The sequence below is a fragment of the Spermophilus citellus genome (genome assembly GCF_964194105.1).
Source record: "Spermophilus citellus genome assembly, chromosome: 18".
In the NCBI taxonomy this organism is placed as follows: Eukaryota; Metazoa; Chordata; class Mammalia; order Rodentia; family Sciuridae; genus Spermophilus; species Spermophilus citellus.
Window position 1 is genome coordinate 58,149,594 of NC_138200.1, and position 25,277 is coordinate 58,174,870.

The 25,277-nt window shown below is 41.3% G+C and overlaps 1 protein-coding gene across 6 annotated transcripts in view; it reads right to left on the reverse strand.

Moving 5' to 3' along the window:
• Nucleotides 1-22,649: 22,649 nt before the first annotated feature.
• The window catches only part of WDR59 (WD repeat domain 59), a 78,252-nt gene continuing 75,624 nt past the window's right edge, over nt 22,650-25,277 (reverse strand). For all 6 annotated transcript variants that reach the window (XM_081273373.1, XM_081273371.1, XM_081273378.1 and 3 more), the window contains one exon: nt 22,650-23,341. In XM_081273373.1, the coding sequence (XP_081129499.1) occupies nt 23,106-23,341 (236 nt within the window). In that variant the 3' untranslated portion in view covers nt 22,650-23,105. The remainder of the gene's footprint in view (nt 23,342-25,277) is intronic.

Below are 25,277 nucleotides of genomic sequence, written 5' to 3' on the forward strand. Positions count from 1 at the left end.
GGCTGTCTTTATATCACCTATTTCACTGACATAAAGGAAACAGACATTTCCTAATTTATATAACTCAGTGAAAGCCTTTTCCCTAGGGGTATTCATCAAAACCATTTAGAGGTGATTATTTAATTTTATTGCTGCCTAAGATAGTGGATAACAGTTGGGAAAAACAAAAAGCTTAAGGAAAAAAAATTAAAAGGAAAATCTGAAAAATGAGGTTTCCATAGAGCTTTGACAAATTCTGATATATTCCTGGGAATCTAGAAGGTCATAGGTGTGTAGAGTTGGGTAGATGCTTGTTAATGACATGATCAAGCCCTGCGATCTCACCTCCAACTAAACTTGAGGCTCTGAGCAAGCAGGAAGTGAGGGCTAAGGTGGAGTTGTCAACTGCCTTGCGGATCATTGAAGGCACACCCCAACCTGCACATGCAGCCCCTCAACAAAGACTTTTTCCTTCCAGCCATAATCATTGCTCATTACCAGTTGACTACTAAACAGAGACTTCAGTGGCCATTACAACCAAGGAATACAGACCTTACAGAATTACTTCATTAAGGTCACAAAACAAACAATAATAACAAACAGCAGCAACAATAAAACCTTGTGGGAGGGTGGACAAGAATCTTATTATTATTACCACTTAAAATGTTCAATTTCCAGAGCTGGGGTTATATATCTTGGTGGTAGAGAACTTGACTATCAAGGCCCTTGGTTTGATCTCCAATACCACTGTCAGGTCGGTGGAGGTGACTTAGGAACAAAGTACCAACAGGAATCAGGTGCTGACGGAACTGCCTGTCAATTAGTGAGATCTCCTGGTTAACACCTGTCAATCAGCAGGATCTCCTGGTCAATCCTGGAGTTCAGCCAGCTCCCCTGACCAACTCCAGCAGGACAAGAGACTCTAAAAATCCCTTTTCCTGTCCCAAGCCTTTCCCTTCCTGCTGTAAGCCCCATAAAATTCCAGTCCGGTCAAGCTCCCACACTGTTTCTCCTCAGACCCTTCTCCTGTCCACTCTGTCTGTCTGATGGAGTTCCAACTGGGAGTGATATCTCAATAAAGCCTCCTTCATCGGCCTTTTTAAATCTGCCTCCTTTGGTTGCTGCCTTGCCTGACCTCACAACCACCAAAAGGAAAAAGAAGCAAAATTTAATTTCTAAATTTCACTTAAAAATCATGAGACATCCCTGGGCGTGGTAAACCCAGCGACAATCCCAATGACTCAGGAGGCTATGGCTGGAGGATCACAAGTTTGAGACCAGTTTCAGCAACTTAGTGAGATCCTATCTTAAAGTAAAATAAAAAGGACTGGGAATTATATTCAATGGTAGAGCATTACTGGATTCAATCCCCATTACTAGGGAAAAAAATTATGAGACATAGAAGAAAATAAGAAAATGCTTGAAAATATTGTCTCACCAAATAGATAATATGAAGAAACAGAATTATAAAAAAGAAACAAGGGGCTGGGTTTGTGGCTCACGTATAGAGTGCTCACCTACCATATGTGAGGCACTGGGTTCGATCCTCAGCACCACATAAAAATAAAATAAACGTATTGTGTCTACCTACAACTAAAAAATAAAAATAAAAGAACCCAGTACAAATTCTGGAATTCAAAGCATAATAAATAAAATTTTAAAATTCACCATAAGGGTTCAACAGCAGATCTGAACAGACAGCAGGAAGAATCAGAAATCAATTGAGACATTCCAATCTAAAGAGGGGAAAGAAAAAATGAATAGAGAAAAATAAACAGAGCCTCAGAGATCTGTAGAATATTCCAAAATGGGAATTTCAGAAGAAAGAAACAGAAAGCAGAAAGAATATTTGAAGAAATAATAGCTGAAAACTCCCTACACTTTATTTTAATAGGTCAATGTACACACCCAAGAAGCCCAACAAATTCCAAGTAGAATAAACAGACCTAGATCCATGCTGAGACACTTTTTAAACTCAAATTGTTGAAAGACAAAGACAATGAGAGACTCTCAAAGCAGCAAAAAAGAAGTGATTGCTCACATTCATGGGCACCTCAGTATCAGTGACATCTGATTTCTCATCAGAAACCATGGAGTCCAGAAGACAGTGGAAGAACACATTCAAAGTGCTGAAAGAAAAAAAATACTGTCAACTGAGAATTCTTTTTTTAATATTTATTTTTTAGTTATAGCTGGACACATACCTTTATTTTATTTATTTATTTTTATGTGGTGCTGAGGATCAAACCCAGGGCATCACACACACTAGGTAAGCACTCTACTGCTGAGCCACAACCCCAGCCCCCTGAGAATTCTATATCAGGCAAAATTATCCTTTAAAAATGAATGAGGGGCTGGGCTCAGCAGTAGAGCGCTCACCTAGCACATGTGAGGCCCTGGGTTCGATCCTCAGCATCACATAAAAATAAATAAATAAAATAAAGGTATTGTGTCCAACTACAACTGAAAAAATAAATATTAAAAAAATGAAGAGGGGGCTGGGGATGTGGCTCAAGCGGTAGCGCGCTCGCCTGGCATGCGTGCGGCCCGGGTTCGATCCTCAGCACCACATACCAACAAGGATGTTGTGTCCGCCGAGAACTGAAAAATAAATATTAAAAATTCTCTCTCTCTCTCTCTAAAAAAAAATAAAAAATAAATAAAAAATAAAAAAATGAAGAGAAATTAGATATTTCCAGATAAACATAAAAGTAAAATTTTGTTGCTGGTAAACCAAACCTATGCCACATATTACAGAAAGTCCTTCAGGCTAGAATGAAAAGACACTTGAGAGTAATTTGAAACCATATGAAGAAATAAAGGGCACTTGTAAAGATGACTATAAAGGTAAACATAAAAGACAGGATTACTATAGTCTTTGCTAACTCTCTCTTACCTCCTACTTGATTTAAAACACAATTGCATAAAATAATAATTATAAATCAGTGCTAATGTGCCACCACCTGAAAAGATATAATTTCTATGAAAGGGGAATAATAGACAGAGACTATTAGAGATGGAGCTATTTAGGAGCAAAGTGTCTCTATAATCCTGAGATTAAGTTGTATTAATCAGACTTAGATTCTTATAAGATTAGTTCATTGTAATTCCTAGGCAGTCATTAAAAAATAACTTTAGGGCTGGGGTTGTGGCTCAGAGGTAGAGTGCTTGCCTAGCATACGTGAGGCACTGGGTTCCATTCTTAGCACCACATAAAAATAAAATAAAGGTATTGTATCCACCTACAACTAAAAAAAAATAAATATTAAAAAAAACTTTTAAAATCCTGAGAAAAGAAAGAACAAAGGGATTAAAATGGCTCATTAGACAGCATCCATTTAACACACATGCAGGTGATAATGGAGGTGTGCTTGAGGAAGAGTAAACTGATCAAGGGACTTGGGGAAGAGATGGGGGAGTTGGGAGAAGTTGGAGATGTGGGCATGATCCTAATAATCATGCAAAACCTTGTAAGCTATTACTGGAAGTTTGGAATCTACCCAAAAGGCAAAAGTGCAGATGATTCTGCTGTCTCTCTCTGCCTCTTTCTCTCTCTCTCTCTCTCTCTCTCTCTCTCTCTCTCTCTCTCTCTCTCTCTCTCTTTTCTCTCCAATGGGGACTGCTTGATGAATACAAATGTAAACAATGTGAAAGTCGAGTTTGGTGTAGACCATCAAATAACTATTCAAGGAAAGAACAACTTTCCTGAATGAATACTATGATTTTTATTTTATTTTATTTTATTCATTTATTTTTTTTCAATACTCGGGTTTGAACTCAGAGCCTCATTCATGCTAGGCAAGTGCTCTGTCGCTGAGTTTCATTCCCACCCTTTAACGCATAGTTTCATTATATTCTGAGAGAGGGAAACATTTTGTTTCCGTATGTTTCAATGATTTTCCTGCATTCTTGCTCACACTGCTTTTATTTGCCCTCATTTTGTGTGAAGTCAAATATCTCCTTGGATGCCTTCTGGATTCTCATAGTGCCTAATTAACTTTATAAAATACTTTTCTTGCTGATGGCCCAAACCAGTTTCAATTATTTCCTAATCTCATGAAAGATGGAGCTGCATGAATCCTTGTCCTTCATCAAAGTTGCAGGAAGTAGAACACAGGACAAGTGGCTGCAAGCATGTCACCTTGTGAGCTAAATAATTGGGGACCTGGAGGACAGGGTCATCGTGTTTGAAAAGCAGCTGTGAAGAGGGACTCAGAATGGAACTTATAGGAAGCTTCAAGAGGTGGAAACCCTGGACCTCTGACTGAAGCAGAGGGATTTTTCTAGTTATGGCAATTTTAAGAATGAAACTTCCCTTCCCAGGCCCTGTCTTTGTCCAAGTTGGCAAGCACAGCAACAGAAAATGGAAAGGAGAAGAGTTTAAGTGGGAAACTTCTCCCCATCACTTTCCACAGTTCATGGGCCATACTCCTTCTTATCCTCCTTCCTGCATTTAGTTTTTCCATCTATAAAATATAAGTAGCCCTGCTTCAGCTTCCTCCAGTGGCAGCAGGAGGGAATGTGAGCACGTAGCACTGGTACCTGGGGTCCTGGTCCCCTCCTAGGATCCTGGTGGCAGCTGGTGGGAACAGCAGCAGAACGTGGTAAGTGACTGGTTTTCCCAAGCACAGCTCTGAAGTGGGGGGCCAGGACACTGAAGAATGGCAATGAGTTTGACTATACCCATCTCTAGCGTCCTCCAAGTGGACACCTTGTGGGGGTCAACTGGATTACATGTGTCTGCACAAATGACATGCCCCCAGAACCCCCCAGAAATGCTTAAAGACAAGAGATTTTCATTTGTCCTGGTTAAGTGACCCCTTGAAACTTTCAGCAGCCAATGTCTGGATTTTGAGAAGCACAATACTCACTCTACGTAGCTTTTCTACTTCATTTCCTTCTTCCCCTGGAAATTTCATTCCACAAAGCTTGTTGAGCCAGTGTGTGTTTGTTCAAGTTTGTATAAGTTATGCCTGGGATTGTGCCAGGCCTGAGGATATGCACTTACAAGAAAGGTTCTGGCCTTGGGGGACTGTGTGGCCGAGGGGGGGGGGCATAGATGTGCAAACCTGCAGTGTGGGCAGGAACATGTTCTGGGTTTGGAAAGTCGAGGGCATGTAGGTGGGAGGCATCCTACCTGGGGGCAAAGGGAAAGAACAGATGGGTCTCCCCTCTTTTGGCTTTGGAAAGCCACTCCTGACCCTGTCATAGACACTTCATTTAAGAGGTCAGAAAACCCACCCCAAGGCCATATTCACTGCTTCAGTCTTGGGTTCACTACACTTTCTATTAGAATAAAAATGGAAACATGCATAGAGTCAGGGACACTTAACCACTAAGTCACATCCCCATACCTTTTAATTTTTTTGAGGTACGGTCTCACTAAGTTGCTTAGGGCCTCGCCAAGTTGCTGCCAAGTTGCTGAGACTGGCCTCAAATTTGTAATCCTTCTGCTTCAGCCTCCTGAGTTGCTGGGATTACAGGTGTGTGCCATCGTGCCTGGCTACATAATATCTTCACTAGATTACTCTTGAAAATTACATCATATTCTCTTCCATGCAATAAGATTGGAAAGTGATTGCAAATTTGGTAGTGGAATCGCACTGATTATACAACAACCAAATATTTACCCCTTAGAAGGAATTAGGGAAAAAGAAAGACAGAAGGACCAGCTTCCTACAATAATAATCTTTATCTTACTTTATTACCTTATTAATGACCTATTATGAAACAATTTCCCTGTTAAAAACAACAATGTTGTAAATAATCAGCAATAAATGCACCCATGTAGAACCTGGGTTTTCATTAGCTACTCAAAACATTGATCAACGAAGCCTAACCTCATGAAATCTTTAGCAGTCACAGGCTTTTTGTGAGTGTGTGATATTGAGGATTGGACTCAGGAACACTCTACCTCTGAGTTACATCTCCAGGCCTTTCCTTTTTATTTTATTTTGAGACAGGGTCTCACTAAGTTGCTGAGGCTGGCCTCAAACTTGGGCTCTTCCTGCCTTAGCCTCCCAAATTGCTGGGATTATAGGCGTGCACCACCAGACCTGGCTTAGAACTCATATGGTTTTAATGAATAGAGTGATTTCCTACAGAGCAAAACTCTTCACAATTATTCTTTTTGAAAAGCCTAACAAATTGGTTGACCTGCATTTTCCCCAGAGTAGTTTTTTGCTTCCATAGGGAGAAGAAGCCGTTGTAGGACTTGTCCTTAATTATGTTGTGCTATTACAATTTCACTTATTTTGTGGTTTCCTAAAATAGAAATGTCTAAACTTTCTGGTCTGTAGATCAACTGCCACTTCAACAAGTTCTGGGTGCACCTTAAAGAGAACTGGAGCCAAGAAAGAATCACTCAAGGGCTTATTTTAGCTAGGAGAAAGTAGATCTTGAGTAAAACTGTCACCATTCTCCTTGGGCAGACAAAGTCACTTCTACCTTATCACCACCATGTTTATCTGCATGATCCCTGATCCTGGCTACTACGGCTTTATCTTTTGAAAATCTACACTTGTTTCACTTGTTCTTGGTCAGTACTTTGTCCTTCCAAGAGCTGGTCAGGCTACCTGATCCAACAGCCATTTGCCTCTGGGGGGATTTTGAACTCCTTTGCTCTCTTGTTCTTGACCTCATCAGCTTTCTTGATTTTGGGAGCTGGGGGAAAAGCATAAAACAATAGGTTTTTTTTTCCTCTTAACACAGCACAAATTTATTATCTCACTATTCTGAAGGTCAAAGTCCAAAATGGGGGCACGGCATGATGGATGGCACATGCCTATAATCCCAGCTACACAGGAGGCTGAAGCAGGAAGATCTCAAGTCTGAGGTCGGCCTGGGCAACTTAGTGAGACCCTGACTCAAAATAAAATAAAATGAAAGGGCTAGGAAAATGGCTCAGGTGTAGAATGCTTCTAGATTAGAGAGAGAGAGAGAGAGAGAGAGAGAGAGAGAGAGAGAGAGAGAGAGAGAGATTTTTTAAAAACGTACAAAATGGATATTTTGAGCTAAAGTCAAGAAGCTGGAAGAGCTCTCTCTCTTCTGGAGACTCTAGAGGAGAATTTGTTTCCTGGTCTTTTCCAGCTTCTAGAAACTTCCCACATTTCTTGTCTTATCCCTCCAACGTCTGATTCCATCTTTATATCTCCTTGCTGCTTCTGACCCTCCTGCCTGCCTCTTGAAATGCCACCTGTGATCACACTGAGACCATTACTTACTCCAGGACGACAGCTCCAGCTAAGATCCTTAATTTATTCCCATCTGCAAAGTCTCTTTTACCAGATGAGATGTCAGAGTCACAGCTTCCTGGAATTAGGATATGTATGTCTTTGGGAGTAGAGAATGCAAGGCAGTTCTCCAGGTAGCTCTGGACAGACCCAGTTCCTCCCTATTTCTTGCTACAGTTCTCAGGAATAATTGGAGAATGTGCTGGAAATACAACATCCTTGCAATAAGAAGCAACTGGTCGGAATAACCTGGTCTCTGTTCCTGTAGCTCCTGGAACAGGATATCCTGCACTGCTCTAGCCCAGCAAATCTAGTGACCACCAGAATATAAAATGAACATGGGCTGTTTTCCATGGTCCCTCCCTCAGTGGCACAACTGGGGCACATAGCTGAGATTCTATCTGCCGCAGGCAGGTTTGCTGAGCCTGGGGGATTGGCTCACCTGAATCCTGGGCTTCTGCTGTCCCTTTCTGTGAGTAATGAAGCTGTCTCACTTATCTTTTGTGGATGTTGAGCAAGTAGTAGAAATTGCAGCCCAAGATGCAATGGGCTGACATGGCCACCAGTGCACAGTGAATCTGCTTCACAGGGGACATTACTGAGCCTACCGTGCAAAGATTTGACCCTGTAAACTACTTATCTCAATGCTTTTAAGAGTGAATATAGAATACTATTTTAGTTCTGGTTTTGATTTTTATTAGCCTGTCTCTTGTTTTCCAATCTAGCATATTGTAGCCAAAGCCTCAGTCATGGGAACCTCTGCAATTTTGCCAAATCCCCTTAAGATTGAGCTTCACAAATATTGCTTTAAAAGGCAAGAGACCAAGCTGGGGCTGGGGCTAGGGCTCAATGGTAGGCAAGTGCTCTACCACCGAACTACAACTCCAGCCCTTTCACATGTTTCTAAAAGACAAGAACAAGCCAAGAATAGAAATGGGCTGATTATCAAAATATATTCTACTGTGATGTAAAAGTAAAAAGAACACATAAAAATTTTAAAAAATAAAAGAAATGGCCTGAGTAAGCTAAGAGATAATGGTAATCTATCTCTCTATATATTGGAAACGTATTGCTCAATAGTAAAGTGGATAATATAGGTTACTGAACTATCTTTGCCTGAAAGCCCAAGGCCCATTCTAACACATCAGTGACGTCAGCATTGATAACATAGCGAACAATGACTGTAAAAATATTTTTATATTCAAGGCCCACAGATATCACAATCAATTTGTTGCTTCATAGTCTTCTTGTGGATGAACTCATTTCCCCCCTGATAATCTCTCATCTGTAGATGTGAGGACACGGCAGAGGAGAAGGAAGAAAGTTGAAAGGTAGATAAGGCAGTCACACAGGACACACACAAAAGCCGGTAATGTGTGACTCACTTGCTGCTGCTACCCACTGAAGAGTAGAGCCGGGCTTCCGGCTGCAAGTCCTGGATGGGAGACTTGGCTTTCATTTCTCACTGGCTATTTCTTTACCTGAAAAAAATCAAGAAGCGTAAGAAACTCACAAGGGGCACTTCTCACACTTTGTTAGGAATTCTCTAGTTTGATTTGTTAACACACAATCATGGAGGGGTGGTATAGGTGGATACACTAAACATAAAGAATATAGATTTCAATGAGCTCCTAACAGCAGAAGACTGGCTGTGACCCAGGTCGAGGTAGGAGAGAGCTGCTGACTTCTGTCTATTCAAATCAGACAGTCAAGTCTGATACGGATGAAATTCAAAAGGTAACCAGAATGTCTGACACCCTGGGTTGAAAAATTAACCCAACTGAAGATGTAGACTTGAGAGCCAGATACTGAGAATGACTTGTTCTGTTTGATGAACCCAAGTTCCTTTGCTCTGGCTGCCTTCTGCCAGTTGCCCTGAATCATCCCCAGGCCCAGGAGTAACCTGGAGACGCTCACTTGGCTCCCTGAAGTAGAAAAGTGAATTTGCAATTCTCAAAAGGCATGTGAAGTAACCATAGATGAAGCAAGAAAGAAAGTTCTGAAATAAACTGTCACTCCTGGTGTGAAAGGTGTGTATTTCTTTTAATGTTTTATTGAGGTTTCAGTGGTTTGAAACATTTCACACAATCTGACATTCTAAAGAAAAGAATTAACTATTTAAGTGTGCAATCAATACATCCATACTTAAGAGTTCTGATTTTCTAAATGTTTGAGTCTTAACATACAGAAATGCTTTACAGTATTGATCCTATTATAGTCACATGCTACATAATAATGTTCCTGGTCAACAGTGCACCATACATATAATGGTGGTCCTGCCATCAGAATGAAGCTATCATTAGAATGAAAATTCCTATGGATACTGACAACACAGCCATCAGAGCAGAGTAGTGCAACAACACGTTACTCGTGTTTATGGTGATGCTGTTGTAAAGAAACCTAGGCTAAAGCATGTTTGTGTCTTAGTTTTTAACTAAAAAGCTTAAAAAGTGAAAAAGAAACTTAACAGAGAAAAGCTCACAGAGCCCCACTTGGTGGTGCACACTTGTAATCCCAGTGACTAGGGAGACTGAGGCAGGAGGATCCCAAGTTTAAGGCCAGCCTCAGCTACTCTCAAAATAAAATTTTTAAAAGGGCTGGGGATGTGGCTCAGTGGTAGAGCACACCTGGATTCAATCCTCAGTTCCCCTGCCTTCCACACACAAAAGAAAAGCTTATAAAATAAGGGTATAATGAAAGAAAATATTTTTTTTGTGTGGCTATACAATATGTTTTAAGTTAATTGTAATTAGAGAAGAGTCAAAAGGCAAGAAATTTTAGGACCTTTTAAAATCAAAATGTTATAGTAATAGATTAATCTATTATTAAAGAAATAAAGATTTGTTGTTGTTGTTGTTGTTGTTGTTGTTGTTGTTATTGTTACTAATTTAATGTAGGCCAAGTGCACTGTGTTTTTAAAGTCTACAGTCAGGTACAGTAATGTCCTAGGCCTTCACAGTCACTCACGACTTACTCATTTTTGCACCCAGAGCAATTTCCAGTCCTGCAAGTTCCTTTCATGGTCAGTGCTCAAGACAGGTATAACCTTTTTGATTTATTTTTACTGTACCTTTCTACATGCAGACATTCAAGCACTTCGCATGCCACAGCTGCCCACAGAATTCAGCAGGTAACATGCTATGACAGGTTTTGAAGGAGAAAGAGGTTCTGTCAGGTAGCCTAGGTGAGGGATAGACTTTACCATCTAGGTTTGTGTAAGTACTTTCTATGATGCTTGCACAATGATAAAATCTCCGAATGATGAGTTTCTCAGAATGCACCCACATCTTCAAGTGATGCATTTTGCAAAGGTATCTTGGTTTGTATTTATTTGATGTATAAGAGCATCTAAATACCTAGTAAAATTTTATGGTTCCATTTGTCTCTCTCTTAGGTGCTTGCAAAGTTTGGACTCAATGAAAAGGCTTCACTTTCCTATATGAACTGTATAACTGGGTAAATTCTTTTTTTTTTTTTTTAAAGAGAGAGTGAGAGAGAGGGGGAGAGAGAGAGAATTTTTTTAATATTTATTTATTTTTTTAGTATTTGGCGGACACAACATCATCCCTCTGTCCACACTATATATGCTACCCACCTTTTAGTCACTCCATAGATGTCTCAGATATCAGATCAGTTATCAAGGTATAGTGCTTGTGTTCAACTAACCCTTCTTTTACTTAATATCCCCAAAGCACAAGAGTAGTTATGCTGGCAAAAATTCTTGACTTAGTAAGGAAAGAACAAAATTATATGCTGAGATTGCTTAGATCTACAGTAAGATTTTCCTGTGAAGTTGTAAAGAAGGGAAAAGAAATTCATTCTAGTTTTGCTGTCGTACCTCAATTCTGAGCTAGTCAGTCCAGGCCACTTGCTGGCTATCCACCCTTGCCCCCTGGCAGCTCCCACATTCATTACCTTTCTTCTCATTGGCTGCTTCGCCCCATTTGGATCTCCAGTTCTCTTTGTTCCCCACAAAACTGCAGAGACAAGGTCACTGAGTGTAGCAGGCTTTTCTGAAGGACTGGTAGTAGTTGAAGGTAGTGATGGCATGGAATAGGAAATAATTTCTAATTAAGTATTACCACTCCAGGAAATGTATCAGCTGTTCTCCACCTCAACACATTTCTCACTCAACGCGTCCCCTGGGGACTAGGCCTTTCTCAAGCCCTCCTCACCTTTCTCCCTTCTTTTCTGGTTCCTTGGGGAACCAGAAAATTCCCTTTATTAGACGTGAAATCAAGCTTTATTTTTTGTATCTTCTTCCTTCTAACTGCAATGAGAGGCAGCTCACCTCACATATCCAAGGAGGCTCATTAAGGTTATTTTCCTAAAGAGAAAAGCTCTAAGAAGAGGAGTTATGTTATTCCCCTTGTATTATAATCCATGTTCATTTTTTTCCTTCCACCCCCACTAAACTGAAATCACTATCTTTGTAACACGTTTCTATTAATGCCACTTTTGATTTCTGGAACGACAGAATAAATGTAGTTTCCTTTTAGCCATTAAAAGTCAGTTTTTCATCTCTTATTTATTTCTTCTCTTGACCAGACACAAAAGTTTCCAATTTCTACTATAGCTCTTCAGAGTATATGCTTTACAAACTCCTCACCATCTGGCTTATTCTTTGAACACTGTTCCTCTAACAATGTTCCAGAATTGAAAAGAAGGATTCATCAGTGGGCCAATAAAGTACCATGAATAGGACTATTTCCTTTCTCCATCCAAACAGTGAACTCTGAGATGTCACCGAGGTGTTTTTTTTTTTTTTTAACCATAAATGCACGTTGTTGGCCATAGCATGCAATTAGCTAAAATCCCTAAGTTGTTTCATAGTTATGCATAACAGTGGAATTCGTTTTGACAGTTATACTTCATGAAATATAATTTACTCCATTTCAGTCCCCAGTACTTCCTTTCCCCACCCCGCCCCCACTTCCTCTACTCTACTGGTCTTCCTTCTGTCTATTTTTTATAACTCTTGCAGACTTCATAAAACTTAGCTTTTCGGTCCAGATCCATGTACATAATCTGTTGAGAGCTTTATCTTGATCTGATACAATTAACTAACCTACGAATTACCCATCTCAGCTGTTTCATTGACCAATCTAAGAAGAATACATTTTCCAGAGAGCCCTCTATCAGAGATTGCTGTACAGTCTTGGCAGTTAAAGCAATGTGCTACAGTGCAGTGAATTAGGCTAAGCTAGAGCAAAGCAGATTCCAATCCAAGCTCTGTTGTTCTGTGAGCTTGGGCATAAAGTCTCTAGCCTTCATTCTTTTTTTCTTCTTTTCCTGTGGTATTTGGATTGAAACAAGGGGCACTCTACCACTGAGCTACAGCCCCATCCCTTTTTAATTAATTAATTATTTATTTATTTAGAGACAGGGTCTTGCTAAGTTGCCCCAACTGGACTTGAACTTGTGATCCTCCTGTCTTAACCTCCCAAGTAGCTTGGCATACAGGCCTGTGCCAACACACTGGGCCTTATTCTTGCCAACTACCAAATAAGCAGTGTCCCTGATTAGGCCTGGTGTGAAGGTCAATGTGAAAGTACATTTTACTTCAGCTTAATGACTTTATATTTTATTTTTTTTACTTTTGTCTCTGCCTTTTTCATTTGTTTTTGGACTCAGGATTGGTAGACTCCCCTGAAACACTTCATGACGAGATTTGTTTGATGAGACTTGATCATACCCATATTCCTTATTTATAATTATATTTTAACTGTTTCTTTTTAAAATAAACTTTAATGGCTGGAGATTCAGCTCAGTGGTAGAACATTTGCCTAGCATAGGTGGAGCCTCTGGATTCCATTCCCAGCACCACAATAAAATAACAGAATAAAATAGTTCCAATTGGTGCAATAATGCCTGAGTCTCATTCATGCCCAAGAAGGTGAAGGGTAGGACTTTGATCAGCTTTTCTTTTCTGGTATTATATTTTTTCAACCATTGTATGAATGAATCTAGAATAAATTACAGGTCAGCAGTTTCATTTCACAACTTACAGAAACAAGTATAGATTGACTTGTCTGAATTAACGCTGGTCCTCAACCTCATTTGCAATGAAGTGCTCAAATTGGCCAGGTCTCTGCCGCCACCTAGTGTCAATAATTTCTTGGCCGGGAAGGTGTAAGTGGAGAGCCCTAGCTTCAAGAATAACACCACCTTGCACTCCTTGGGCCTTGGGTTTCGGGAAGTCCAACTGTCTTGCCTTTTGTGGGCAAAATAGTAAAGACTTTATCAATAGTACCGCAAGATACAGATTGGACCAGTAAGAACATTAGATGTGGGGACATTTTCCTGTTAGGAAAAAATAAAAGAACAACTTACTTTGGATATCAGTTCGATCCTTTCTCTCCTTCTTTCATTTCTGATCTCCACTAGGAAAGGATTGATGGGAGAGTGGCTTCTATCCATCAATACTTCTCTCTAAATTATGAAAGTAGCAGAAGAAAATAACATCTGGCCTACTTTGAGGTCTTTATACCTACCCTACTCCTGGTTTGGGTTCAGAGGCATCGGGGTAACTTGTAGCTTGGTCCCAGTCAGGGCGACAAAACTTTCAGCCTTCCAAAAGCACTAAGTAAGAAAGACACTCTCCTGAGTGACAGTTCAGAGCCAAGACAGCAAGCAGCTGAGAGAAGATCTGTAATGTTTATTTAATGGTTCTCTCATTCTTTATATTGTCTCAGCTTAATGTAGCAAAACAAAGATAGTAACTAGAGGTTGTTTTGTGATTTGTTACTGTAGAGGAAAATTTTTAAGGTAGAAGAAAAACTGGGTATTCCTGTCTGTGTCTGCCTGCCTGCCTTCTTTCCTTCCTTCCCCTGATCCACAGAAAAGTTATTTGGGGTCCTCCTGGGTATTAATTGCATTATCCCTGTTAACAGACATTGAGAATTTTTTATCTAAATTGGGAGGAAAACACCAGTCTCCTGAGAATAGCTGTGTATCTCCAACAAGATAGTTGCCATCTATTCGTGGAAATCTTTGCTGCTTTTCAATCACTTGTGGTACCAGAAGATAATCACCACCATCACAAGAGAACAGTCAAAAGACCAAAAGTGGAATGAGAAGTTGAGTTTTGCTTATTATTTAGTATCTGCCATTCCCTCTAGTGGTGGAAAGTCCAGAGAGCTGGACTCAGTCCCTCCAAGTCCACAATCAAGTATCAGACTCTTCCATTCTCCTCCCCATTCCCAAACGATTGTTAAAGGAAACCTCACTCACTTTCACTACCCATTTACTTTGCGTGCCATTGTTAAAGGAAAGACAAAAATCCAATAGCAATCCACACAAGCCCCTACTTTCTTTACTTGCCAGGCGCGGGGCACGCACCAGCGCATGGCTCTGCTAGAGGAGGGAGCTCTCCGTGGTTTGAGTACATGTTAGGGGTTGAGTGTGCTGATTAAGAATTGAAATCTTGCTGGTAGCACATGCCTGTAATCCTAGCTACTCCGGAAGCTGAGGTAAGAGGACCATAAATTTGAGTCCAGCCTCTGCAACTTAGTGAGACCTTGTCTCAAAATTAAAAAATAGAAAGAACAGGGGATGTAGCTTGGCAATAAAGCACCCCTGGGTTTAAACCCCAGTAGAAGAGGAGGAGGACAAGAGGAAGTAGGAATGAAGAGGAAGGAGGAGGAGGAAGGAGAAAAAGGAGGAGGAGAATCTTGCTCCACAGGTTAGATGGAATTCGAGTCCATGAGCCTTCTGTGCAGTTGGTTAAATCAAGTCTCACTGATGAGTAGTCAAAAGTCTCCAGTTAGATCAGAGAGGATCTAGTATTCTAGTATAGCCAAGTTGATACTCAAAGTTTATAATTACCAGAATGATAGTATCCAGCTTTTTCAATAATTAATTTTTTTATTTTGATAGAATTATAGATTCACCTACAGTTTTAAGAAAGAATGCAAAGACACCCTGTGTACCCTTTGTACAGTTTCCTCCAATGAGAACATTTTGCAAAACCAGTGAAACAGCACAGTCAGGATGTTGACATTCACACCCCCGCCCACCCAGCTCAGATTCTCCAGTTTTCCCTGTGCATGTGTGTGGGTGTGTGCTCAATTCTGTGGGATTTTACCACACGCGTACATATGTATCCTCCACACTCAAGACACGAAACGGTTTCATCCCCAGGGAAATCCTGTGTGTTGCCCTTTTATGCTCAAGTCTCCCAGCCTCCTGCCCCTTCCCATCCCAGACAACCTGGGACCTCTTCTCCAGCCCTTGAGTTTGGCCTTTCAGGAATGTTCTGCAGGAAGACACCTATGGGATGCCACCTTTGGGGATCGGCTTTCCTTGCTGAATCCCGGTTTCTTTGGTCATCCAGGTTGTCAGTGTCTCAGCAGTCCCCTCCTTTTGACTGCTGGATCCTAGTCCACAGGGCAGATACCGGCAGCCCGGAGGACATCTGCAGGGATTCGTTTTAGCTTCTACAAATCTGCCATTGCAGCCTTTGTTGTTTCTCCAGCCCTGGGACCTCTAGGTCTCAGGTCACCTTTACCCCCCACCTTCTTTGGTCATTTCTTGCATTATTTTTGAGGTTGACAGTTGTACCTAGCAGGAAGGAACACAGGAAATCAAGTCCACCCCGTCTTGTCCAGACCAGAAGGCCTGCCACATCTCAGCATCCATTTTTCATATTTCCTGCAAACCTGAAAATGGAAAGTGACTCTTTTTACATGACATCTATTACGGGAGAGATGGGAAGTGTATTTTCAAGTGAGAAAGGCAAACTGCAGTAAAGCATATAACCATACTTTCTACTAGCAAAAACGCCCTGTTAGTATTTGTTGGCACATTATCTATGAAAGGAAAAGCATGGAAGGATGAGCACTAGCCTGGTCACACTGGTTGCTGAGGAGTCAGGAGAAAAGATTATTAATTTATCTCCATATATTATTTCATTGATGGCAGTGAAAATCTTTTTGTTTTGTTTGTTTGTTTTGGTCCCAGGGATTGAACTCAGGGGCACTCATCCACTGAGCCACATCCCCAGCCCTATTTTGTATTTTATTTAGAGACAGGGTCTCACTGAGTTGCTTAGTGCCTCATTTTTGCTGAGGCTGGCTTTGAACTCACCATCCTCCTGTCTCAGCCTCTCAAGCTGCTGGGATTACAGGCATGTGCCACTATGCTGGGCTAACTTTTTCAGTTTTGAAGAAGAAATTAACAAAATAATTTTCAAAAGTTAATTCTTAAAACTGGAAAAAATCCTAATGTTCTTCAGCAGTTTAATGGTTAAGTGTACTGTGGTACATCCATATGATGGACATATACTCAGCAATAAAAAGAACAAGCTACTGATATATGCAACAACTTGGATGGATTTCAAAGAATTACACTGAGTGAAAAAAACAACCTCAAAAGGTCACACGCTGTACTATTCAATTTTAGAATATGGTTGGCTTTTTTTGCACCCAGCACTGGGGATTCCCTCCAGGGCCTCACACATGCTAGGCAAGCACTCTTATCACTGAGCGACATCCCCAGCCCTTTACAACATTTTTATTTTGAGATGGGGTCTCACTAAATTGCCCAGGCTGGCCTTGAACTTATGATCCTCATCATATCCTCCTGAGTAGTTAGGATTACAAGTGCACCACCATGCTTAGCTTGAGGGATCCTTGCTGTGTATCTGTGAAGGCAACACAAATCTATACGATAAAATTTCAGAGAACAAACTACATACACATATATACATGCACAAATAAGTGCATGTCACACTGAAATCTGAATCAGGGTGATGGAAAGTACCAATGTCAATTTTCTGGCTGTGATACTGTACTACAATCATGAAAGACGTTACCATGGGGAGAACCCGGGTAAAGAGTATATGGGTCACTCTGTATTACTTCTTACAACAATATGAAATTTGCAATGCTCTACAGATGAGAAGTTAAAAGAACCAATTCTGGAGCCATAATTATGGTACAGGGAGAGCCTGCTGTGAAATAGAAGCTCCCTGTGCTTTTCCTTAAAGATAGCCACTGTCCCCTGGGACCAGGGCTGGGGCTGATGAGACCTCCATAAGCAGATGGTGGTTATCTTTTTGCCTTGCATCAGTATTTTCTGGTTTGTGAAAATTCAGTAAATCCCAATTATGGAAATCACAAGGGGACTGGAGAGGACAAAATAGTAATGGAATTAAAAATGTTCCTATAATTACAAAAAAATACAGATATAAAAATCTTTTCTTTAAAAGACCTGTAGGTTAGCTGGGTGAGTGGTACACACCTATAATCCCAGTGGCCTGGGAGGCTGAGGCTCAGGAGGCTGAGACAGGAGGAGTGCAAGTTCAAAGCCAGCCTCAGCAACAGTGAGGCGCTAAGCAACTCAGTGAGACCCTGTCTCTAAATAAAATACAAAAGAAGAGCTAGGGTTGTGGCTCAGTGGCAGAGCACTTTCCTTGCACGTGTGAGGCACTGGGTTCGATCCTCAGCACCACATAAAAATAAACAAATAAAATAAAGGAAAGCTGTCCATCTATAACTACAAAAATAAATTTTTTAAAGTACTAAATAGGGCTGGGGATGTGGCTCAGTGGTTGAGTGCCCCTGAGTTCAATCCCTAGCACCCCCAAAAAAGGTTACATACAGATGTGAGCATGAACGGAATAACACTTTTCCTCCCTGGGTGATACCGATATAATAAAAAATACATAAGTGATCTCTTCCCTGATTCCAGACACAGAGCTCCTAAAACCCTTGAAATTTCCTGAGCAACAGGACTGCTAGGAGAATCTTTTGTTCTAACATTTGGTCTTTTCCTGACATAGAGCTCCTAAATCTCTCGGGAGTTCATAAGTGAGAGGAATATCTTTTGTTCTAATGAAGGAACCCTACTGTTTTACTTTTTTTAAGACAGGGTCTCCTTAAGTTGCTGAGGCTGGCCTCGAACTTGTGATCCTCCTGCCTTGGCCTCACAAGTCACTGGGATTACAGATGTGCACCACCACATCCAGCAGGAAGGGACTCTTGCTGGGCTTCTGGGTAACCTCGGATGGGGGCATGTTGCCTGGGTGTGATTAGAGGGCTGGAAATTCCAGCCCCACCTCCTGATCTACCGGGAGGAAAAAGGTGTTTAATGTTGAGCTGATCACCAATGGCCAGTGATATAATCAATCAAGCCTAATTAATGAAGCCTCCACACAAATCCAAAAGGACAGGTTCACAGAACTTCCAGGATGCTGGAAGGTGCCCACTTACCTTGCCTTATACCTCTTCATCCAGCTGGTCATCTGTATCCTTTTTAACATCCTTTATAATAAATGGGAAAATGTAAGTCAACTGTGTCTGAGTTCTGGAAACCTCCTAACTAGCTGGGGGGAGGTGGTCATGGGTACTTCTGATTTATAGCTCATCAGCAGCACAGGTCACAACCTGAGGCTTGAGACTGGCATCTCAAGTTTTGTGAGACTGGGCCCTTAACCACAGAGGTGATGTCCGAATGGAGTTGGATTGGAGGACACTTGGCAGGCGTCCGCTGGTGACCTGCTCAGCATGTGGGAGAAGTCCCCGCGCAGTTTGGACACAGACATGTGCTGGTTGGAGCACGACTGGCTTAGCTGCTTGTCCTGTGCAATGAAGCAATGAGGACTGCACCCTGACACACACCCCCCCAAGCAGGCCTGGGGGGACAGTGGGAAGGGAGGAGGGGAAAACCCAGTGGGAATTTTAAAGGGAGGAGAAGGAGATCCCAGGTTCACAGATAAAAGCCCAGGCTCCAGACAGCAGCAGTAGGCTCACCATGCTCTGCCTCCTGCCTCTGCTCTGTCCTTAAGAAACTATTCTCAGTGCCCCCCAATGCTGTGTGCTCGTGTCCATCCTTGGCACAGCCCACCCTGTGCCCTCCTGATCTTCCCCACCTGAAAACCCCTTCAAAGGAGCTCAGCAGCATCCTTCTCTAGAGGACCTCGGGCTCACAAGTGTCTCTTTCCTTTCCTGGAGGCCAACTGCACATGGTGACCCAGGCACTTATATGCACACGTTGTTTCCTACCAGACTCGTCTCCAGTAGGACAGACTTGTATGGTTTATCCTTGCCCAGCACCCATCTCACATTAAATACTTGATGAATAAAAGCAGGCCTTCCGAGATTTAAGAAAAAAATACCAAATGAGTGACACTGTTGGAACAAGAAACTTTCCAACATCACAGAAAAACAATATGGTAGATTTCTCCCTGCCTCTGACAAGGACGTTAGATTCTAAAGAGAATGAGTATACCAAGGGTCTATCTTTGGAGTGTGTATATGATACCCAATTGCTGCCCCCAGCCTTCAGGAGGGTATGAAAAGGGAAGTCATAAAGGAGGGGTGTGATTGATAATCACAGAACCATCTTTCCACAGCAAACACAATCGACCTTCTAAGAGACAGTCCAGTAGCGTAGAGACCACTGATGGCTGCCTGGGCCTTCAGCCCAGGGATGTCCACAGCAGCCTCCTGCTGACAGAATGAATGACTCCTGTTTTTTCCTTTGCTTCTGCTCCATGAAGCCACTGAAATGACACTGGGTCTCTCCGCAGTTCTGCCAACCACTGAATCAGGGAAGGAGCTCCCTGCGTGTGAATTCAGCCATGTTCAGATTGAATGCATTTCTATAATAAATGATAATTTTAAAACTTTTATTTAAGCATCATTGTTTCTATGTGGCATCTATAAAGACAGCATTATACCATTTGTGTTTTGGGGGACAGGAGCACAAAATCAAGTGGCCTAGAAGGCTCAGCCCTTTCTTCCCAGCAGGCCCACTAAGCAACCTTTTGTTTCTGATGCACAAAGAAACAGACCTGTTTTCCTTGCCAAGTTCAAAGGTACTTTGGAACTCAGCTTATACTATTTTTAAAGACAAACAGGAAAAAGGACTGAGGTGCTTTTAATAATCCATTCTGAGGCACAGAGAATATCAACCATGGCCAGCATCCAGACCTACATGTTTCCAATGTGAATATTTAAAAAATATTAGACTTTGGGGCTGAGGCTGTGGCTCAGTGGTAGAGTGCCTGCCTAGGATGTGTGAGGCCCTGGGTTGAATTCTCAACACTGTATATAAATAAATAAAGGTCCATAAACAACTAATAAAATATTCTTAAAAAATTATAGACTTTCATTCTGGTAACTTGAAAATTTGAAAAGAATTAACATATTAAAAGAGGACAGTATGTAATATTTTAAACTTGAAAATGCTTCATACCTACTATGAAGGATCTTTAGTTTTGGAAGATAATATTCCTATAATAATAAACTAGGACAAGGAAACATCTCAATCTCCACTGGGTCAGATTTTTACATTAGCTTGAGCAGTGGGGAACAGAAAAAGACTGTCCTTTGCAAATGGTGTGAATTCACTGAGGAAGTCAGCCTGTCCTGGGATTGCTTATAACAGCTACAGGTAAAAGAGCAGAGCAGAGGAAACTTAGCCATCCTGGGCCTCTATCTTCATCCCAGGGCACCTGCTGTACACTCTGGAGACAATGGCACCTAAGCCTGGGTCAGAGGTCAGTGTTGAGCCTCTGGTCTAACACGAGGCTCTAAGTCCTTTCCTTATGTCATGGACGTTCTTAACCAGTTGTACAGAGAACAAGGGATAGACATCATCCAAAACGGTATTTTGAAAATGTTTTGGACCCCAACATTCAGCAAGAAATGAATTAATACTGTGATTCAGCATACATGTGTGCAAAAAGGTGTGTGTACTCATAAACAAGTTACACAAATCAATATCTACCATAACTATGCTCATATATTCTGATCATTCATCTTCTACTATTTAATATTTAAACTATTTCAATTTGTTTAAATGCTGGTTTTTATCCACTAAACTGATTTCACAATCCATTACAGAGGCCTGACTTGTACTTTGAAACACAGCAATGTGCAGCATTCTCCTGTTATAGGACATGTAGTTATTTATGTTCCTTAAGTTAATCAACTTGGAACCACAAAATTCCAAGAAATAGAAACTTCAACAGAAAAACAAAAGAACAAAAATTTTTTTTTCTACCCTGGCATATACAAAATGCAAAGAGCTGAAAATCATTCAGAAGAAATAATGGATATGTGAGTTGTAACCACTTGGAACATAGACAAATTGAGGCAAAGTTTGAAGAGAGTTCAAATAAGAATGAGGCATTCACTAGGTGCCTGCCAGCTTGTACAGAGGCAGAGGAAGCTTCAGTAGCAATGCTGGGGATGCAATTTCATCTTCCTTTTGCTAAACAAAATAATTTTAATACTCTCAGAGCTGAAACTTAAATTTCAAATTCCATTTTCTCCTATCAGATGAACAAAGTAAATCAGCATTTACTTTAAAAACTGGAGGACTGTCAAGCATGGTGACATGTGCCTATTAATCCCAGCAACTTGGGAGGCTGAGGCAGAAGGATCACAAGTTCAAGGCCAGCCTTAGCAACTTAGTGAGGCCCCTAGCCAATTAGTGAGACTCTGTCTCAAAATGAAAAATAAAAAGGGCTGGGGGTGTGGTTCAGTGGCAAAGCACCTCTGGGTTCAATCCCCAATACCAAAAAATAAAAATAAAAACTGGAGAACTGACTTTAGTCACATTCAAAGCAGATAACTCTAGTTAGAAGTAAGGTTAAAACCATGTTTATAACAGCACAAATACAACAGCTAAGTCATGGAACCAGCCTAGGTGTCCATCAACACATGAATGGATAAGTATCTATACACATGCACAATAGAGTTTAATCCAGCCATAAAGAAGAATGAAATTATGTCATTTGCAGGAGAAAGGAACTGGAGGATATTGTGTTGAAGAAGCCAGATGCAGAAAGTCAAGTGTTCTATGTATTCTTTCACATGTAGAAGCAGGAAAGAAAAAAGGAAAAAAGGATCTCATGAAAATGGAAGAAAGGGGTCTGGGGATGTGGCTCAAGCGGTAGCGCGCTCGCCTGGCATGCGTGCGGCCCGGGTTCGATTCTCAGCACCACATACAAACAAAGATGTTGTGTCGGCCAATAACTAAAAAATAAATACTAAAAAAATTCTCTCTCTCCCTCTCTCACTCTCTCTTTAAAAAAAAAAAAAATAAAGTCAATCTGATACATGTCTTCTGGCCAAATAATTGTACCTGCCTGACATTTTTCTAGGCTCCCAGAAGGAAAAAAAAAAAGAAAATGGAAGAAAGATTAGCAAGAGAGGAAGGGGACCAATGGGGAGGGAGGAGGGGAGGCAAGGGAAGTGCTGGGGATTGAAACTGAGGGAACCTGTGGTGAGCAGGTACAAACCTGCCACAATGGAACCCACTCTCCTGTATAGCTGTTATGCACAAATATAAAAATTTTTAAAGTAGGGTACAAATGACTCAGTGATGTACAACTTTCATTTTTCCCCCTTCAAATAATTACTAGGACTGTATTCGCCAAGGGAAAGCAGTTGAAGGAGAAATGAAAACAAATACATTTTAACAATCCTTAAGTACAGCATATATTTACAATTTCAGTATTATACAGAAGGCCACTATCCATCTGTTCATTTAAATGTATCAATTTCTAAAGTTACAGTTCTCATAGGCCCACTTGTCAATTAAATTAATGTCCACCACCCTTTGACTCAGAGACTCTGTCACAGCTGACTTGGTCAGGAGAGCCCCACTTGTGGTTCAGGGCTAAGACCCTGGGGCCAGTGCTCTTCCCCATGGGAACTTCCATCGTAGTAGCTCAGCTCTGTGCATCTGCCCTCTCACTCCAGCGATGTCCAGGCCAGGGCAGCCAAAGAATAGGAAAGGCTCATGAGCAGCTGCTACTGCGGCCGTCTGTGAGGGCAACACACTCCCACCTCCTGGGTTTTGGAGCTTCCCTCCTGGCAGAGAACTTTTTACCAGCATTGACGGGGTCCTCTGGAATTACAACACCAACCATCTGTAGGTTCAGAAAGTGCTTTCAAGCAGGCAGTGACACCCACACCCGGTGGGACACACCTCCTGAGTTCGAAACCACTCCATCATGTGGCTAGTGTGGCCACCGTGACCGCAGGTCAGGCAGAAATTGGATGACCCCCGCACGGCCACGTGGCAGATGGCACACTGGAACGTGAAGCCTTTACAGATGGCACACTGTGTGCCCCGGACCTCGCTCCGGCAGTGGCTGCAGTACACGCCAAACTCTGGAAATGGGTGAAGGTGACAAAACAAGAGGCACTGTGAGTTTGGTTTTGAAAAAAGAAACAGCTCTGTCACTTCCCCAAGAAAACAGAAGCCTCTGAATGGAGACCCTTCCTCTTCACACCACCACCTCTGCAAGTCTCCCAGGGCTACACATCCTTTCCTAACCTCTGACAGTGGGCACAGTTTTTATGACAGAATTACTTATCAAGGAGTAGATAAAACTTCAAACAATGGCTGTCACACAAACTTCCTTTTCATGAAAAAATACATAAATTCAATAATAACTTGACTTTCTTACCAGACTATACATGGATAAATCACATTTATAGACCAGGTCATACTTCAAATGTCACATTTAAATTCAAGTCTTATTTAATTGGCTATGAATAAGCCATTATTTAGAGGAGAAACATGCTTCATTATATGGACATAAAGTCTACAAATCTTCCCAGAAAACTACTTTTTGGCCTGATGTAAGTAGAGATGTTGTGTCCTGACAGGCCAGGAACACTGACACACGTGGGCACCACAGGTTGAGGCTATTACTACTGTAGTGTAAGTTCTGCAGCTGAAACCTGGGAGAGGTGAAACGGATCGTTCTTGGTTCCTGAGAGACAAACTATTAAGGACAATAAAAATACTTGTGGTGCACAGAACAATTATATTATGATCCCAGGGCTTTACGAAACCTCCAGGCAGAAGCTAATTCCAAGGCCTAAGTGGAAGAAGGCTCTAGTGTGTTAACCTCACAACAAGGAGAGTTTTGTACATTAACCAAATTGCCTACACAAATGTAAGTAGAACCAGCCAAATAAACAAGCCATTGAATTAATAAATTGAAGCAGGAAGGAATCATCCCCAGGAGAGGCTTGTGAGGACAAAGCACTTGCTTTGCTCTGCCACTGTTACGACCAAGCACTGCATATCACGTGGGAAAAAAGCAAAAAAACATAAAGAAATACCCTGGCTAGCATTAGCCTCCCCAGTACAGGAGGCCTAGAGCCCTGTCATAAATATCTAACCTCCTAAATGGAAACGACTTTATCATCCCTCGAATTTGCTATGCTGATGCCCATAGATCTGGGATGACCCTTGCAGATGACAGAAGCGGAGAGGAGCCTGCTGGTATCCCCATAAAGACAATGCCTGTGCTTTGGGGGCCTGCTGGTATTTTTCTTTCAAAACCTTCTGTGTCCTATACCTGGGGAGCCAATTCCCCTAAAGTTGTAAAATTTTGCAGATCAAAGCACTTCTCAATTGGTTTTGTCTGTGATCTTCTACAATTCTTCCGCCTCCTTTAAAAAATCTTGTGACATTGTTTGTATTGGTACTAGGATATATTATGAACCTTGCTTAGGTGGTTCCTGGGTTTATGTTTCAGACTCTGATTGGATTATATACTTCTTGCTCCCACTCACCAAACACCTGTTCCTTCGCAATCCCACAGAATTGTAGAAGTCAATAAGGGTTTAGCTGACTGATGCACTGACACATCAGTTCCATATCTCTGTGACTCATGTTTTCCTAAAAACTAATTTTAAAAGACAAATTGCTCTGAGCTATCATTAATCTCTTTCTAGTATACTTTCCTGCTGTTAGACACTATGAAAAAACATACTGCTCAAATAGCATTTCATGCCAGTATTTCTTCAAGTATGTATACTGAAATAAATCATACTAAAATAATTCTTATTATTCACTGTTTAAATCTATGTATTGCTCTGTTTTTTTTCTTTTTTAGTTAAAACTATTGGCACAATCTAAAGAGTCAAATAGTTCTATGCATCTTGGTACAAAACCCAGCATTTCCTGTTACCCGCACCCCTTTTGAACCATCTGACTGCTTCATTTCTTTTTCCCTCCTTGTCTCTAAACAACATGTTTATAAGGCTATTTCTTAAGCGTCACATGTAGGCACTGCCCACTGGCTGTCCA